Source organism: Phallusia mammillata, chromosome 5, assembly GCF_965637545.1.
Source record: "Phallusia mammillata chromosome 5, kaPhaMamm4.hap1.1, whole genome shotgun sequence".
Lineage (NCBI taxonomy): Eukaryota > Metazoa > Chordata > Ascidiacea > Phlebobranchia > Ascidiidae > Phallusia > Phallusia mammillata.
The window spans coordinates 7,836,295-7,855,339 of NC_137256.1; the positions used below are offsets into that span (position 1 = coordinate 7,836,295).

General features: G+C 38.4%; 1 protein-coding gene and 1 pseudogene across 2 annotated transcripts; one reads left to right on the forward strand and one right to left on the reverse strand.

Moving 5' to 3' along the window:
• Nucleotides 1-79: 79 nt before the first annotated feature.
• Nucleotides 80-18,016, reverse strand: LOC145228200 (uncharacterized; annotated as a pseudogene). Its single transcript, XR_013860036.1, has 12 exons — nt 17,469-18,016; nt 15,984-16,138; nt 15,617-15,716; nt 5,227-5,404; nt 4,893-5,011; nt 4,070-4,357; nt 3,797-4,012; nt 2,218-2,391; nt 1,672-1,846; nt 1,336-1,453; nt 649-746; nt 80-143 (listed from the first exon to the last, which is right to left on the reverse strand). The product of XR_013860036.1 is annotated as an uncharacterized LOC145228200 (transcript).
• On the forward strand, nt 6,645-7,552 carry LOC145228201 (uncharacterized). The gene has a single exon (XM_080093205.1). It carries the CDS (start codon nt 6,839-6,841, stop codon nt 7,550-7,552), a length of 714 nt encoding a protein of 237 aa, XP_079949331.1. The 5' UTR covers nt 6,645-6,838.
• Nucleotides 18,017-19,045: the final 1,029 nt, after the last annotated feature.

Below are 19,045 nucleotides of genomic sequence, written 5' to 3' on the forward strand. Positions count from 1 at the left end.
TGGTGGGTTCAGACATTCATCAGTATCACTGCATTCAATTCCATTTCCATTGTAACCAGTATTGCAAAGGCACTTAAAACTTCCATCTGTATTGTTACATACTGCATTTGTGTCACATGGTGAACTTGAGCATTTATCAACATCTGTGCAGAAAAACACACACATTAAAGTCACATGTACAGTAAAAAAAATAAACTTTCACAACTATGGACAACAGGTACGACAAAAACTTAACACTGCTAAGCAAGCAAAGTAAATTGTGACGCAAAAAAATGAACACTGGCAGAAACATTGCTTAAAAACAAAACATTAATTCAGACTACAGAAATACTTTTTCTGTGCCTACTATGTCAGTTTTGTGGCCTATAATTTAGTCAAGATCCACTAACTAGAGAACCTGGCTTTATACTGAAACCATCATAATATTTGCAGACCCCTGATTTAATAAAAATTGGTTTTGATTTTCAGTAACATTGTATCATTATTAACAACTTTCTTTCTGTGAATGTGATGTTTTAAAGTGTTGAAAAATGGGGCGAAAGTTTTTTCTTTCCGTTGTCTGATATGTGTAGTGGTTTGCAACAGGTACATTTGACTGTTACACAATCCACAACAAATAAACTTATTACTATAATATAATTATCTTACCAGTTGTTGTAGTTAAGGTAGTTTGTGTTGTAGTATCCTCATTCTCAGAACACTCGCACTTGTTTTGCGTTGTTTGATTTGAGTAGTACTTTTTTTGTCTGTTATACAAACCACAACAAATAAACTTATAAAAACTAATCTTCACATTAGGTCAGGGGTCACCAAATTAGGCTCGTGGGCCGGACCCGGCCTGCAAAGTCATTTCGCCCAGCCCTTGACTCTATTTTTTATTTGCCAAATCGCATTTATAACTTTGTAACAACCAAAAAAACAATTTACTCCATGCGAATATGTTCTTGCCATCACATGTAGGATTAATTATCTAGTCTCATTAGATTACACCGCAGAAAATCCAAACAAGATCCAAAGGCAGTTTATTACATCACAAATAAGACTAAGAATGTTAATTGTCTACGGGCAATTTCTTTCTTTTGTTACATGTGACTTAATAATGGTGCATTGCTCGGTAGATATGACTAATTGCACAATTTAACAGTCGCACACCCAGACAAAAAGATTACAGAAAGAACATCTCTTGACAGTCCAATTAAAATCATTATGGGTCAAGTTTGGAACAGACGTTTCAAGGGTTTGTAAACTATGCGGGCACCACATGTCAATATAAACTGAATTGGCGCGGTGTGAGAAAGGTTTGGTGACCACTGCACTAGGATATCATTATCTCACTGGTCGTTGTAGTAAAGGTAGTTGGTCTTGTAGTTAGTATATCTCCATGAGCGTCACGAACACTCCCACTCAAAATAACTTCATATGATTGATTGATTGACAAACCAGAAAACACCACCTACCAAACAAAGAGTTCTTGTAACAACTGCTAATGTGGGCCACATTTGCACAAATAAAAAACCTGTTAAATTTAGTCATGCAAAATATCTTAAAACACAGTCAAATTTAAATGCAAATTGCGATGTTTACATTACTTTTCAGTAAAACAGCATTCACATTAAGTTAAATCAGGTCTTTTTACACCACGTAAAAATCCATATAAATTGGACCAGTTACCTGATAGCTTGTAGAACTATCCAATTCATTTTCACTTAGTGTTTGAATTGCACCATTTAAGTCCAATTTTATTTCAATTCCCCGTATAACAACAGTAGAAGGAAAGTAATTGTTATTCCACTGCCATTATCAAATGACGTGGATTGAAAAGAAGTGTTCTGAAGAGGTGAAGGATCTACACAAACAGGGTTATTACAATTAGGGATAAAGTAAAATATAGTTCAAAATTATAAATACACAAATGCTTTGAAGCCATGCCAAAAAGTTTAAGAGTGTTGACAAAATGTTAACTGCACCCATTTGAGTTAAGTTGAGTTTATTTCGCCAGTGATACAAATCATAGCAGCACAATTGCACTAAAATATTCACCGAGTTGAAAAGACATGTCACCTTCTGGAAAGGAGACCTATAGTTACCCAATATAAATGGCAAATTGGAATTTAAATCTAGCTGGATTGGATTTGCAGATCTAATATTGTACTTCTGCTAAAATGCCATCTGCTAGTATTGTAGCTTGCCATACACAACTGCATAAATAACTTTTACCTGTTGTAAACAGTATTGTGTATCGTTCAGCAGGTTCTGCAAATCTGGCAGAAAAGAAACGATCGAAGAAATTTGGATTATGTCCATCAAGACAACCTCGAAATAAATGGTTTTGTCGTACAGCATATATTGTATCAGCTTCCGGTGCAAAGCGAAATGTTGCCACATCACACACTACAAAATACACAAACTCAACATATTTGAAAAATACACGAACCGAACATGCTTGAAACCTTGGTTAATCCAGACTCGATTGAACCAAAAAATTCATTTAGATTGGGCAAAGATTCAGTTTATCCAATGTCAATCCTACAAGTTATATATTATCTGGACAGGAGTGGTTAATCACTAAAAATCACCATAAATAGGTCAGTACTGACCCAATATTGGTTCAACTCACTGGCGTAGAGTACTGGGGTGCGGGGGTGCCGCGCACCCCCGGCCTTGACCTTTGTATAACGTCAAAATCGCATCCTTGTTCAAGTTACGTCGGTTTTAGAACGTGTTTCCAGCTAAACAAATGCGCCCGCACTCATGCCATTGATCGAACAGACGTCGGTCGAAACGTAACAATTGCAATTGTTTCGCAATAAACGGGCATTTTAATGCAACATAAACATGACATAGAAGTTAACGTTTTAGTATTATTTGTCGCAATAACTTTCTGCAATAAAAAATATCTGGGAATATAGTCAATGAATTGATTCCTAAGCGTGTTTAATGTCCGTTTGCAAAGCACTGCAACGGTCTAAACTTGATCCAAGGTGGCCTAAGTTTAGGCGTCAGCAATACATAGTCGGCTATATTTAAAACGTGAATTGCTTTTACTTTTATTTTCCGCGTAACTAAATCGTTGTTAAAATTGCTGATTCGGCAAATCGCCCTTTCGTTCCATCAGACGTTATCAGACGCACAGCAAACGTTCCAATCGAACAGAAACAAATAGTGTCAAGTGACTATTTGCAAATTAATTTTATAGAAACTACAGGCTAAAGCAAGTAAAAGGTGGTATTTGGTCCTATACGGGTACAAATACTGCACATGGCATATAGGCATCGGCGTCAATTATCAAAAGTCGCATTCCCAGTATTTTTTAAAACTCTACGCCTATGGTTCAACTATAATACATACATTTATTTATACTATTTTAACAGACATGCCTTAAACACATGGGTGACAAACTGCACAACAGAGATGTAGAGAGAGCAAAATTCCATGAAGAGTCAGAAAAATATTCCAGAAAACTAGTTTTTAACAAGTGTTTTGTTAACAAAAAAAAATTAAAAATCATTTTAACTTAATTTCTATTCAAATAAAGCAAAGTTCCAAATAACAGAGTCTGATTTAACCAAGATTATTTCAGTTAACACTATATTTAGTTAACACTGTACAAAAAGTGTTTACATTGCTTTGTTAGTGTAGAACATTTTGGAATGGTTGTAAATGTGTAATATAAAATTTTGGCCTCTAGTAATCTTGCCCTTAAATGTAACCTAAATGCTTGTCTTGGTTATACAACTGCAAAAACTATTATAAGAATTATAAAAAATAACTAAATGAAGAAAGAAAATTTGTTTACCCCCAATGCAGCCATCACGTAGTTCCAAAGTTTTTAGTGATTGTGCCAGACCATCCCCTGTACCATCAACTATTGGTCCTGAGCCAATAAGTCCATCTCTGGTGTATAGTTCCATACTTTCCGAACTTTCACCAGCACAACCATAATCATCAAAGAAAATATGTTTAGTTGTTGGATCACCATCAATGTAATATCCATCACCTGGACCATCAGACACTATACAACACAAAAAAACATTATTCCATAATTAGTAACAAAATCTGAGGCACTTACCATGATATCTGACAATTGAATCAGAGTAGAGTGTAGAATCAACTAATGTTAAGTCAAGGCCAGCTGTAGTTGGTGGAACAAATTGATCAGAGACTATAATTTCATGGTGACATTGTGAGGTTCCAACCTCAAAAGCAATAACAGATACATTGACCACCCTTTCTGATTGTGTCTGATAAGCATTAAGTAGTTCAGTTTCCACTTCAGCTCTTAATGTTTCATCAGTATAGGAATCAGGAGCAAACGTCAGGGTGGTTAGATTAATAGAAGCAAATAATGAAATCATATCTGTAAAAAGAATACAATAAATCGCATAATATCCTGAATTTTTTGGTGTGATATGTGTTTTTGTATTGCTTGTTTGTCATCAAAATCAACTAAATGAACACAAAAACAACAGTTTTGCAATTTAATAAGCAGCTTATGGTGCATTTATTGTAAACATAACATAGTCAGGCGTTTCCTACCGAGGATCAAAGCAAACCAATGAACTTATTTTACAAATGATTATTTATTAACCAGTATAAACTATTGCTCTTTAAAATTGGAACAATCAAACTAAAATGATGGTACATGTACTAATCTTTTGGTACCAATTTGCTTCATAATAGATGTTACATGTTTTTTTTTTGTTATTTCAAACGCTGAAATGCAAAACTACTCAACACATAATTTATATGACCCTAAAAAAGCTCCATCATTTTTGTTTTGGGGAGATCCATCATTTTTGTTTTTTGACAAGTTTCCAGGAAAATAAATGCATCTTTATAATTTTGTGCAAAGAATTTTTCAGTTCACTTTTATTTATCCTTCCATTTGTTACCTGTTGTAACAAATTGAGCTTCATCATAAGGACTTTGAATTTCTGAATAGTATAAAGATGCTACTTGAGATGCCCGTACCCTTACTGAGTAATAAGTATTTGGTAACAGATTTGGGACACTGTTAAAACAAAACAAAAAACGTTTTACACCTTTAATGTAACAGCCTTATATATTTGTTCTTTGTACACTGTAGTACATTACACAATTTTGTGGGATTTAATCAAATACTTCCTGGAATACAGGTTATGCAGAAGTTGTGTCTACGCAAATCTATACTTTAAAAAAAACATATTATAGAAGGTCTCTACACAAAATAACAGAAAAGAAACTTACACTGATACATAAAAGGAATTTACAATCGAGTCAGGTACGGAATAGACTGTTGAATCTGTGTCATCCATTGTATTATTAACTTCCACTTCAAATCCAGTAACTCCTGGTACTTGCTCCAAGTACATGGTTATAAAAGTAGGGGTGGTGATAAATGACAGAACTCCAACTCCATTCGGTGCTGCAAAACATGTTGCTTTGAATACTCCTTTATATTACTTTAAATTCTATCCAAAACAATATTTAAAGTTCAATTACAAAACCATAAATAACTAGAACAGTGGTTTTCCTATATATTGCCAGTTTATATATACTACATCATATTTAACGATGTATCACATATACCATTTATTATATTAATAATGGATATATATTTGACACCTACATTTCATTGGGTCCCTATCTTTTCCTGGCACTTTACAACATAACTGTTTCTGCAAGCATAATCTAATGGGTCCCCACACATGTGCATATGCGATTTGGTAACAGTAAAAATAGGGCACAGTCATTGTTTAACTGGAATAGTGGTTTTCCTATATATTCCATTTTACAGAAACTGTGCCATATTTACGCACCATTTGTTATAATTGTAAGGGAATATATATTTGATGGATATATTCAGTATGGTACCAATATTTATGTGGCCTGTTATAACATAATTGTGTTTGCACGCAAAAACCAATGGGTCCCCACACACACATATATTTTGAATTCGTAACAGGATGAATGGCGCATGCCTATGCTAGGTAAGAATTTGAATTGCACAGATGACATTTGTCGTATTAAAAAACTTGTGTAGGAGATTTTTATAAATCAACGACAACTAATTGCATCAAATGTTATAAAGGGGCAACATTTTTTCCCGTGGCTGGGGTCAATGCAAAGGCAACAGAGGTTAGCGTCGATTTTTCACGGTTTCATTTCCGTCAGCAATCATTTTCTTGTGGCGTGCGAATGTTGTTAGATAAAGATGTGGCGCCGATCGCGGCAGGAGGGGCCTGCCGTTAACCGCCATAAGATGCAAAACTGTGTGATACAACAATTGCATAACTAACGTTTTAAATCAGTGTTTCTTAACCTTTTTCGCGCTCGTACCCTTTGAGCTTTCATAAAATTTTCTCGTACCCCCTGTTAACAATGGCCGACGGAAGTAAATATAATTGTAATAATAGAAATTAAACTTAGTGTATTTATAACTTGGGTGTTGAATGCATGCATGAAAACAGTATTGTAAGTAGTACAAAACTAACCCGTTCTAGATATATAACAAAGTAACTTGTTACGCATTCTTCATAAATATGCTTATAATTAAAAAGCATATAATTTCACCCTGCATGTCGTACCCCTGCTTTGATGCTTCGTACCCCCAAGGGGTACAAGTATCCCTGGTTAAGAACCAATGTTTTAAATGATCTACTGTGGCGACAACTGGGTGTTTTCCCCAACTGCGTTAACCAGTCATGCGTAACCGAACCGCACAATACGTCACGTGCCTTTTTCTATTTGCAACGTGTTTTGTCTCGCCCTTTCTGTCTTGTGTCATTCGATATTTGAACTCGCGCAAATAAACAGCGCTACAGTGGTGACCCCGTAACCTGAGAACGAATTTCTCAGGATGGAAGAGCATGCAGTGTCTTTAAAGTTGCCGACATTTTGGACCGCGCAACCGCGTGTTTGGTTTAATCAAGCAGAAGCACAGTTTGCTTTGCGGAAGATAAATAAAACAAAGTTTTATTATGTGGTTTCTGCATTGGATCAAAACGCAGCACAACGTCTAATTGATTTGTTGGAACATCCGCCTGCAGAAGAAAAATATGAAGCGCTTAAGCAGCAACTGTTGGACACATATTCTCTTTCAAAGCAAGAGAGAGCCGCTCGTCTTTTAAATTTGCCTGATTTAGGAGACCGAAAACCTTCAGCCCTAATGGATGAAATGCTGGCTTTATTAGGCGATCACAAGCCGTGTTTCCTTTTTGAGCATCTATTTTTACAACAAATGCCAGAAGACATCAGAATTATTTTGGCAAGAGAGAACATCGACGACCTTCGAAGTTTCGCCAAGAGAGCAGATGTTTTATGGCAAGCAAGGCGCGACCCAAATTTTATTGTTTCAAAAGTGCAGAGTCAAAGCAACAAGTCTGCTTTTGATCCGCGTGGAGACGGCCTTTGTTTTTTTCATCAGCGCTTTGGGCCCAAGGCACGTCGTTGCCGCCGACCATGTATTTGTCAGGGAAACGAGCCAGCCGGCCGCCCAGATTGGCTGCGACGGCCGGCAGGCAAAACCGACTCTTTTTCGTGTCAGACTGCAACACAGGAGCCAACTTCTTAATCGACAGTGGTGCTGAAGTAAGTGTGCTACCTGCAACTGGACGGGATCGTCGCTCAAACAGACCTGGTGTTTCACTTAAAGCAGCCAATGGAACTGTTATACGTACGTACGGCTTCAAAGTTTTAACTTTGCATCTTTCCATTGGTAGATTTGCTTGGAAATTTGTAATAGCCGATGTATCTCGGCCCCTGCTGGGCATCGATTTTTTGCATGCAAATGGGTTGCTTGTGGACTTCAAGCGCCATTGACTGTGGCATGCGAATTCTGCAGATAATGTGAATTCCTCTAAGACAGCGAATTCACCGCGTGACATAATGTCTTTTGCAGCACAACCAACTTACACCAAACTACTTTCAGAATTCCCCAATCTGACCAAAAGTAGCTTTTCTGACTCACAACCCAAGCATCAGGTAGAGCACTTTATTATCACACATGGGCCGCCAGTCCATGCTAGGGCAAGGCGTCTGCCCCCTGAAAAATTGAAGATTGCCAAACAGGAATTTCAACATTTGCTTGACCTAGGAATCGTGCGGCGTTCTTCGAGTCCCTGGTCATCGCCTTTACACATGGTGCCCAAAGCATCCGGTGGTTGGAGGCCCTGTGGTGACTACAGGCGTTTGAACGCGATCACTGAAGCGGATCGATATTCTATTCCCCACATCCAGGACTTTTCTGCGCATTTAACAGGTGCCACAATTTTTTCAAAAATAGACTTGGTTCGTGGTTATCACCAAGTGCCTGTTGCGCCAGTTGATGTACCAAAGACTGCTGTAATTACCCCATTCGGTTTGTTCGAATTCTTGCGTATGCCATTTGGATTAAAAAACGCAGCACAAGCTTTCCAGCGTTTAATGGATTCCGTTTGCACAAATTTACCTTTTGCTTTTGTTTATCTTGACGATATTCTTGTGGCCAGCAAAACTTCAAGTGAGCATATTGACCATCTACGACAACTGTTCAAAAGATTAGACAGCCATGGTCTTATTATTAACACTGCGAAGTGCAGGTTCGGGCAGACACAAATTGATTTTCTTGGACATCAAGTTAATGTCCATGGGGCCAAGCCCTTGCCGGAAAAAGTGGAGGCAATACGAAGATTCAAACGCCCAACAACAATTGCAGGTTTACAGCAATTTAGTGGTATGATAAATTTTTATCATCGATTCATACCATCAGCTGCTACCATAATGTTACCCATATACAAAGCTCTGTCTAATAAGCCAAAGGATTTGACGTGGACAGAAAGCCTTCAGACCGCTTTTGATGAAGCTAAAGACGCACTTGCAAATGCTACGCTACTTAACCACCCAGGGCTCGAGGCAAAAACCGCTTTAACTGTGGACGCTTCCCAGTTTGCTGTTGGCGCAGTTTTGGAGCAGCAAATCGACAGTCAATGGAGACCTTTGGCGTTTTTTAGCAAATGCCTACGGCCAGCTGAGCTTAAGTACAGCACCTTTGACCGCGAGCTGTTGGCATTGTATTTGGCTGTCTGCCATTTTAAATATTTTTTGGAAGGAAGATCTTTCACCGCGTACACGGACCATAAACCACTCACATTTGCCATTAATAAAGCTACAGATCCGTGGTCAGCACGTCAGCAACGACACCTTTCATACGTTTCAGAGTTTACCACTGATATTAAACATATCGATGGTAAAAACAACCCTGTTGCTGATGCACTCTCCAGGTCCTTGCTCGCAAGTGTTTCCGACTGTGTTAATTTTGATTACAAGTTATTGGCTGCAGCCCAGCAAGAAGCTCATGACGAGATGCAAGCTTACCGCACCTCTATTACTAAGCTGAAGTTCAAAGATATTGCTTACGACCACGAAGGAACTATTATTCTCTGTGATATTTCTGGCAGGAATCCTCGACCATTAGTTCCTCAAGCTTGGCGAAAACGCGTTTTTCATGCAATCCACGGACTGTCACACACCTCCATACGGGCCACAAGCAACTTAGTTGCATCAAAGTTTGTGTGGCATGGAATGCGAAGAGATGTTAGTACATGGGCGAAGCAATGCTTGTCGTGTCAAAGGGCGAAAATTCAGCAACACATTCGCGCTCCATTGGCTGAATATCCACCCACAGCGACACGTTTCAGTCACTTGAATATAGATATAGTAGGACCGCTGCCGCAATCACAAGGATATACCTATCTCCTTACAATTGTCGACCGTGTTACTCGATGGCCAGAAGCCATACCGATGAAGGATCAAACGACAATGACATGTGCTAGAGCCTTCATTAGCAACTGGATTGCCCGATTTGGCATTCCAGCAGATATTTCTTCAGATCGTGGGGCGCAATTCACTTCAGAACTGTGGTCAATGATGAATCAGCTTTTAGGCATTAAGCTTCATAAAACCACGGCTTTCCACGCGCAAGCAAACGGCCTCGTGGAACGATTTCATAGACACTTAAAAAGTGCTCTCATGGCCCGTATGAGCAGTTCAAATTGGCTTGATGAGTTACCATGGGTACTTCTAGGAATTAGAACCATACCTAAAGAAGATTTACAAGCATCGTCCGCTCAGCTTGTATATGGTGCGCCGATACGGATACCGGGAGACATCGTTCTACTGAAGAATCCTTCGTCGGATTTAGCAACACTTCTCCCTACTCTAGAAGACACCATTTTAAAGCAGGCTCCGATCCGTATGTCCCGTCATGGTCTAAAAAAGTCAGCTATTCCAGCTAATTTGTCAACAACAAAGTTTGTGTTTATCAGAAAAGATTCCCATCGTCCGCCATTAACGCCGCCATATGAGGGTCCCTACAAAGTCATTGAGAACGGCGCAAAGTCTTTCATAGTGGATTTGGGTGGGCGACCACAAACCGTTTCGGTTGACAGACTCAAACCAGCACAGGTCGATTTAACTATGCCTGTTCAGGTTGCACAACCTCCAAGAAGAGGACGGCCCCCGAAGAAAAACGCATGCAATGCCTTCGCGAGAATGCGACCAGACGTCAACCATTGCAATCATTATTGTCGCGCATTGTACGATTCTGGAGGGGGGCTGTGTGGCGACAACTGGGTGTTTTCCCCAACTGCGTTAACCAGTCATGCGTAACCGAACCGCACAATACGTCACGTGCCTTTTTCTATTTGCAACGTGTTTTGTCTCGCCCTTTCTGTCTTGTGTCATTCGATATTTGAACTCGCGCAAATAAACAGCGCTACACTACAAACATATCTTAATTGCACAGTGCAAAAAGATTGCCTGATAGCAGGGTTGCCAGGTTGGCCTATTTTCGGCCAGAATCGCTCATTCTGGCCTTGATTCAGAGCCCTTGGGCGAACAAAATTCGGTCTGGCCGTCTGGCCGAAAGTTTGGGCGTTCTCACACTTTTATCATGCGAGCACGCTTCTCAGCAGGATTTGACGCTTTTCGGTCCCGACCTTTTTGTTCTCTTCGCTATCGCGATAAGCGCCGTGTCTCGAACGATATTGCAGCGCAACATGACGCTCTGAATCCCGTCGCTGCTGAATAACACCGACTTTATCCGGTTTTGTGTCTAGTATCATTGTCTGAACTGTAATACTTACTCCGACTTCATGGTTTCCATTCGGTTAGCGCCATTATCATTGTCTGGATAACTTATCAACAGCGCTCTACCCCCCGGCAAATTTAAAATGCTATATAACTTGTCCCTTGTCCGGACTACCTGTATTACATTTTTGAGTAATTTTTCAAATTGCCTTGCAAACAAACTGTCCAAAATGAGTAAGCAGTGGAAATCTAAGTATGATTCCAACCGAAAGTATCAGACTGAATGGGAGAAGCAGTTCAAATGGGTGAGAAGAGCTACAATTACCGGAGAAGATGCGTACTGCAAACTATGCAAGGTAAAAATTACTCCAAAGCATAGTAGACTGGCTGACCACGAAAAGTCCAAGAAGCATTCAAGTCTTATAGGAGCAGCTGCCTTAAGTGGACCGCTGAAATTCAAATGTATTGACGTCAGCACAAAAGTTAAAGAAGCTGAGTTACACTTAGCTGTTGGTATAGCCTGCTACTGTGCCATACGTTCAGTTGACCACTTGGGTGAAATTGTTGCAGCGCATGGCAAAGGTAGTACATTAGGATTAGGAAGCACAAAACTTGTTTAACAATCTGCTGACTGATTTTGACAATTGATACTCGTATTATTTTTTTCGTATAGTCTTGGTGTCGCGCATGCCATGTTTTCTGAATAAATGTTTACTTGAGCCTCGTTTTTCAAAAATAATAATACACATTTTCCGCCACTTGAGGGCGCTAAACGAGCAGTTTTAGAAATTTAGCATAAATTGAAAGTTTGGGCGAATTTTAAGCGTTCTGGCCTACGGTCTGGTCGATTTGCAAAATTTTAACCTGGCAACCCTGCCTGATAGCACGTCTAGTTATGCACAACGCCGAGATATTCGCTTTTCAGGGGGCAGGTTTGCGCTTTTCGCGCCCAATTGGGCTTTTTTCGACATGGAGTTGCTCGTTGTTTTCACGAGGTGGAAAATGGATGAGTCAAACTATTTAAACTTTTAACAAAGTTTCAACATTTTTTTCCTTAATAGCCCTTTCTTTGTTAAATTATGACTTTTTAATCCGCACATAGCGTTCCCTGGCATCATTAAGTTTCTACATACCAACAATTTGATTGCTTAGCTGGGCTTTTTATGTCCAAAACCTGTTCTGAAACAGTTTTATTAATGCTTTCAGTTTGAGAAGTCACGTTACACAGGTGTAACAAATCGTGCTGCGTTGTCGCTCTGCGTTTCGAAACACGAATAAGTTGACCTACATTGATGTTTACAGCGCAATATAACTAACATCGTAACATCTTAATTTCAACCAAGGAGAAAATGGTCAAGTGACGACTGCGTTCATGCGTGAAGCAGAGGCATTTTTTCCATGCGCCACTATCGTCAATCACTCCCATTGCGTCAGCTGTGCACTGAGCGAGCACAAATGTGATAAAAGACTGCATGTAAAAACATATTTGGGGCTGTAAGAGTAATTACTGAGCCGATTGCACTGAATTTTTTAACAGCCAACAAGGAGCACCCTATCCACAGCTGTTTAAAATTTCAGCCGGTTAAGTCTTGTATTTCTGACCTCATTAACATGTGAACAAACAAACAATTAAACACAAATTTTCCTCGAAAGCCTTAACTGTTGTTTTAGACACTATAAATTAAAAAGTCGTTTGCTACAAAGGTATACATAACAACTTGTTTTTCACTTAACTTTGTTTCGCAAAAACAGTTGTTCAATCACCTTTTGACAGCGTTTTTAACACCATGCAGTCCTTAGTGTTAAACAAAACCGTTTTACCTAATTTATACCTGACTTAAGTATTGATTCTTAAATTGATTTGTCAAAAGTAACGAAGCTACGTTATGACAAAAATTCTATGTTGTAATGCCTACAAGTTGACCTTTAGTGACCCATAGTTATGCGGCGGCCAAGCTGACAACGAGAATTTAAAGACTATATATCGCGGCTTTCGAAAAAGTTAAGTTTACACCTTTATGTTGCTTGACATATACGAAACTGAAACAAATTTATCGAATTTAAATCACATTGCAGGTGTAAAACCTTCAACAAATCTGAAAATGCGCATGATAACCTTATAAAACGACACTTCATTGCTGCACAAAAAACAGCTGATTTCAAATCGCCCACATGACTGTTTCGTAAAACGTTTGTCTGGATGTCAAGCTGAGCACTCCCGCTTTGTCGCCTTAATCGTAAACCCATGAATTACCCTTGGGACTTATATCTGACCGATAGTGTACACATATTATGGGCTGCAAAGGTAACTGGCAAAAATTTAAAGACTAAACGAATACCCTGCTCAAACAATTGTTAAAATTTTCGAAAATTTCAGCACCATAGGGCCTGCATTTCTGGCCTAAAACTAAAACCGAATATTTCGGGGTTTAAAGGGTGAAAAAATGGGTGAATCCAATAAAAAGTTACAAAATTCTTTAAAATGCCTTACATTGCACCAACCACAAAGCATGAAACTCTCAGATTATGTGTTATAGTCAGTACAGTCGTTTTTAAAAAATCGTTTTGGGGGCCTGTGGATAAACTACTGGGTCATCCGGGGTCAAACTTTAGGAGGATCAAATTTGGATCAATAACTAACATCTGTACAAATTTGAAAAAAGTAAAGCACTCTTTCTTGACCAAACACGTTTAATAAACCAGCGTAAGACAGAAACGAATATTGTGGGGTTAAGGGGTGAAAATGAGTAAATCATTTTTTAAGATACAAAATTCTTTAAAATACCTTACATTGCACCAAACAACAAAGCATGAAACTCCTACATGAAGTACTTTGGTCAGTACAGCTGTTTTAAAATTGCACGTTTTGGGGGGCTGTGGGTGAACCAAGCGATCAAACGGGGTCAAAATTCACATAGACCATCTTTAGACCAATATCTACAATGTGTGTAAATTTGAAAAAGCCATTCTTTTTTTTGAACCATTCTTTCTTGACCAAAACGTGGGAACAAATCCACGTTAGAAAGAAAAAAAAATATAGACAAAAACAATATGTGTCCCCTTCAGGGAAGGGGACCCATAATTAATTAAAGTTCAACTAAGTACAACAGCTTGTCAATGACACAAACCTAAAACTGAGTTGCCCTTTAAAGCTTTTCCCCTAGCACAATATTTGGTGGGGTTTAAACTAAACTAGAAGGGTGGCTTAGCACATATTGCCCTTGCATATACACTATAACCTATTTTAAAACATAAATATATTTCCTATGCTTATTTTGTATTGGGTCCCATATTAGTCACCGTCTTTTATAACTTTAGTCGTTTCTGCAGGCAAAAACTCATGGGTCCCCACACATGCAAAGTTGAAAATAATGCAACTCAAGAGATAACCATGAGAAAGTCGGGTGTTGTAAGGTAAAACACAGTGATCGGCACTGGGCTTAAATAATAATGCTATGTAGAATACAAACTATAAAATTAGATTCACGCCAGATATTGTTTGAAGTATATATGTCCTATTTAACGTTTTAAAAAACTGACCCATTTTAGGGGGCTAGTAGGGTAACTAATTGGGTTCGACACACAAATTAAAAAATATATAAAAACCACAAGGACTCAATCAATAGTACTGCAAAATTTCAGCCCAATCTGCCAATGTTTAACATTTCGACCACTAGAGGTGCTTTGAGCAACAACCGTTAATGTTTCTGACGTGTTACAAGCCCCTAACTGCCATGGCGCAAAAACGACCACCAAGCAACCCACCAACGAGCAACATACAACTGGTTGCCCTTGTAACACTATTGCGCCAAAGAAATCTTTCGTTTGTGGTGCCCAGTAACATACAAATATGTTTTACACTTTAGGGGCTTGTGGGGTAAATGTTAGGACTACAGGGTTGAACACAACAATTAACACCTATAAATGGCATACTTTTCAAGAAATCCAGATTTCAGCCAATTCTGACACTGTTTAAAAACTCACCCATTTTAGGGGGATAGCGGGGTAAATACTGGGGTTATCAACAAAAACAAAGTGGGATGCACATTTACATAACCATATCTACCATCTGTGTAAATTTCAGCCAAATCCATCAAACATTTGGTGGAAAAACGAGTCGGACAAACTTTGGGAAGAAAAAAAAAGGAAGAAAAAACAAGAAAAAAAACAAAAACAATTTGAGTAAAATCAATATGTGTCCCCTTCAGGGAAGGAGACCCATAATTAGGTTCATTGTTGGCTGATGCTCTCTGAAGTTCATTGATGGCTTATGCACTACCATATAAATTCCCCAACTACTGTAATTCAAATCACAAAGTCTACATTTGGCAGCAGAGATAGACTCCTAGCATCAGTGTAAATCCCACTGCATGCCTTATTTAGTAGATGTTACTTGTGCAGTTAATGGGTTGCCAGCATGAACACTTTGGACCTCAGAAATTAATCCAAGTCTAACATTGCACAAAATTGCTTTAATCTTTGACAAGTTTTTGAAACCATTCAAGTAAGGTATACCAAATTGCAAGCCCTTTGTCTATTTTTAGCTGCAGAACATAATTGGATTATATACCTGTTCTTGCTGCAACGGCTGTTGAGGTTTTGCCAGCACCGTCATCATTGACTGGAGTTACAACTACATTGTATCGAATGTTGCTTTGCAGGCCAGATACCTAAATTCAGCAAAATACATTCCTGAATCTTATAAACATCAAAAATAAATCATACCAAAAGTACTGTACAGGGCTGGGGATATAGCAATGTTAAATCACCTACATTTGCAGAATAATGGCTTAAACCCAATAAAACATATAACACCAGACAAGATATTGATCTAACACATCTTCAGGTAATATTTGGACTTTGGTAATTTAAAGTTGTTGTATGTTGTTGTTATACACAATGAGTACAAAGCAAAGTAAATAAAGTCTCCTGTCCACCTTGAGACTTGTTGAAGTTGTGGGTTGCGTTCTGCTGTCACTCGGGGTATGTAAAGCAGTGTAAGTAACATTGTATGACGTAGCATCAGCAACTGCACTGAATTCAACAGTGAAGCTGTTTGTTGTAGGATTTGTAATGTTGACAGACGCTGGAGCTAAACAACAAAATATCTTTTTTTGAAACAAATCAATTTCTGATTGAATATTATAAGTAGGATAAATTAATACAGAACTACGTTAGTTTATATTTGCTAAATTTTAATGATAAGAACAAATTAAACCCAGATAATTTCGACTTGCAGATAATTTTGACTTGCAGTTTACTGACGTATGATTGATTTAATGTTTGATTTAAAAATAAATGGCCAGCAAATAGCAACAGCCAAATCTGTGCAATTCCTTGGGCTAACTATTCACGAGAGCTTGTCATGGAAAGAACACATGACAAACATTTTGCAAAAAAATTAAGAATATATTACTTAACTATAAAAATTAGGCCTTTATTAACAAAGCAAGCTCTACATTGCATTCATCAATCACTTGTCAGAAGTCAAATTATTTATGGAATAACATGCTGGTATCATGGTAATAAAAACCTTAAGTATAAGATTCAAAGTATCTGCAACAAGTTTTGTTTTTTACATGACCTATGGCTTTGAATCTCAAAACCTGGAAGAAACATTGAAACATCATAACATATTAACAAACGAGCAACAGTTTAAACTTGAGTGTGCAATGTATTTATACAATTACCAAAATGGTACATTACCTCAAGCATTTGACCATTTTTTTCATCGCAAAACGGTAACCAATGGTGTAAGTCAGGGGTGGGGAACCTACTTTACATCGCGGGCCGCATGAATTGCACAACATTTTCGGGCGGGCCAAATATTTTTTTGTTTTCAAAAAATATCCGAAGCACACAAGTGGTTTTACATTTCATCGCTTCAGATTTGATTTTTTCTTTGATGTTACATGTATGCAACTAACAAGGCATACAGGTTTATCACTTATTTCGACTAAAAAAGTAATAGTTTGTCCATTCTTTCTGGAACACCGTAGCTCCATTATACCGATCTGTCTTTTTCCCCAAGGAGATATTTTTAAGGATCCACGCTAATATCCCTCAAACCATTTTAAAACTAACACCACATGACAAATGATTTGTTTGCTGCAAGGAGAGGCAATCAAGTGACTGTTACGTCACAAATATACCAAGTGGTTGAATATAGAGTGTGGCAATTTTTAGAAGTTTGGCGTCATGTTGTGGAATGGAAAGATTACCAGTAATGTCTAAGTCATTTCAAGGAAATATTTGAACATAAACATTTTATTGTTTTTTTATGCTATGTTGTATACTGTACTTTAACAGAATTGTGACGGGGGCCACATTAAAAAGACAAGCGGGCCAAATGTGGCCCGCGGGCCGCAGGTTCCCCACCCCTGGTGTAAGTACTCGACAAACCGAAAGTGGTTATACCATACCTTTTTGCAGCAGCAGCAGTATCATACAACAATCTATTAAGTATACAGGTCCCAAATGCTGGACAGACCTTAAAATTGATGTTGTTCCAACTTCGAAAAAATTATTTACAAAACAAGTAAAAAATACACTCCTGGAATACTAGCAGCCGGACAGCACCTGGACTTATTAGTTTTTTCTACTTAGTTTTCTACTCACATATGGGCTCCTCTAAAATACGCAATCTACGCAATCTACGCAATCTGTACGCAATCTGCTTATAAAACGTATGCAACCTTTAAAAAATGTTGACGGTTAGGGCTTTTAGGGTCTGGGTGAGGGTTTATAATAAAATTAACACTATAATTTAGTTTTAGATGTCCAGTTTGGGCTTAATATTCTCATATGTGTTGAGAGTGGTACTAAATACTGTATGGTACCGCATGTTAACACTTGTAGAGAAAATTAGACCTGAAACGCATCTGAAATTAAATTATAAAGTTAATTGTATCACAAACCGTCACCCTGACCCTAATAGCACTAACCGTCAACATCTCAGTTAGTTTTTGTTAGTAGATTGCGTATAGCTTGCGTAGATTGTGTAGATTGCGAAGATTGCGTATTAGAGTGGCCCCTCACATATCACTACATAACTATTGCTTTTTCAGATGTCCCCAGTGTATTATTACTCTATTTGCTGTGATGAGTTTTTTGGTGGACACCGTCAAGCAACTATCTAAGAGCATGTGTTTTCATGCTGTGCACATTCACTAAATTGCATTTCCCACCACTATTCACAGTACTTAACTCTCACCACTATTGTGTACATTTGTAAACTTGCACTATTACTAGGCAAAATGTTGCCACACTGGTTTTGCACATGTTTTTTAATTATTATTATGGTTGTTGACAAGTTATCTTACTTGTGTTGTGAGGTGAATATTTGATTCACCAGCAACTATTACTGTTTTTACTGGTCATGGTTTTTACCATGACCAAGCACATTATTATTACACTGCTGTGGAGCATGCATGTTCACTTAAAACCACTGTCGTTTGGGGTGATTTTTTTTATATGCACCTGCTAAAAAAAGTCCCTGTGTTATATCAAAAAACAAACGCTGCCGCTCGGAGTTTTTCTTTTTCAGTTACATCATTCGCACTTAGCAACCAATCAACTATGCAAAGTGTCACGGAACGGCAATAGCTGAGCTGATGGTGTCCCCCCTACCCCTATATCCCACGAACCTATGGACTCATTGATCTGTTTATTTTTTTTTAAAATTAATTAGTTTTTGTGCCGTTTTTATTTCCTCTTTTGTATTTTTTTAAGGTTATACTACCTTTTCTATCGTCACTATGTTTGTGCTGCACCCTTCCTTGTGGTGCCGGAAACTATCCAACAGGGTTTCTTTTGGCAGTTTCTTTTCCTGTTGAACCCCAGCCTCTTTCCCTAACACGGGTGGTTAGCTTTTAGGTCCCACCCTGACTGGTTCCACCAACGTTACAGTGGTTCTCAAACTGTGCGTCGCGACGCCCTGGTGCGTCGTTTCAATTTTCCAAGGGCGTCGCAAAAAAGTTTTGTTTCGTGGCTTTTTGTT

Excerpts from the sequence above, each read along its gene's own strand:
- LOC145228201 (XM_080093205.1), top strand. The coding sequence starts at position 6,839 with ATGGAAGAGCATGCAGTGTCTTTAAAGTTGCCGACATTTTGGACCGCG.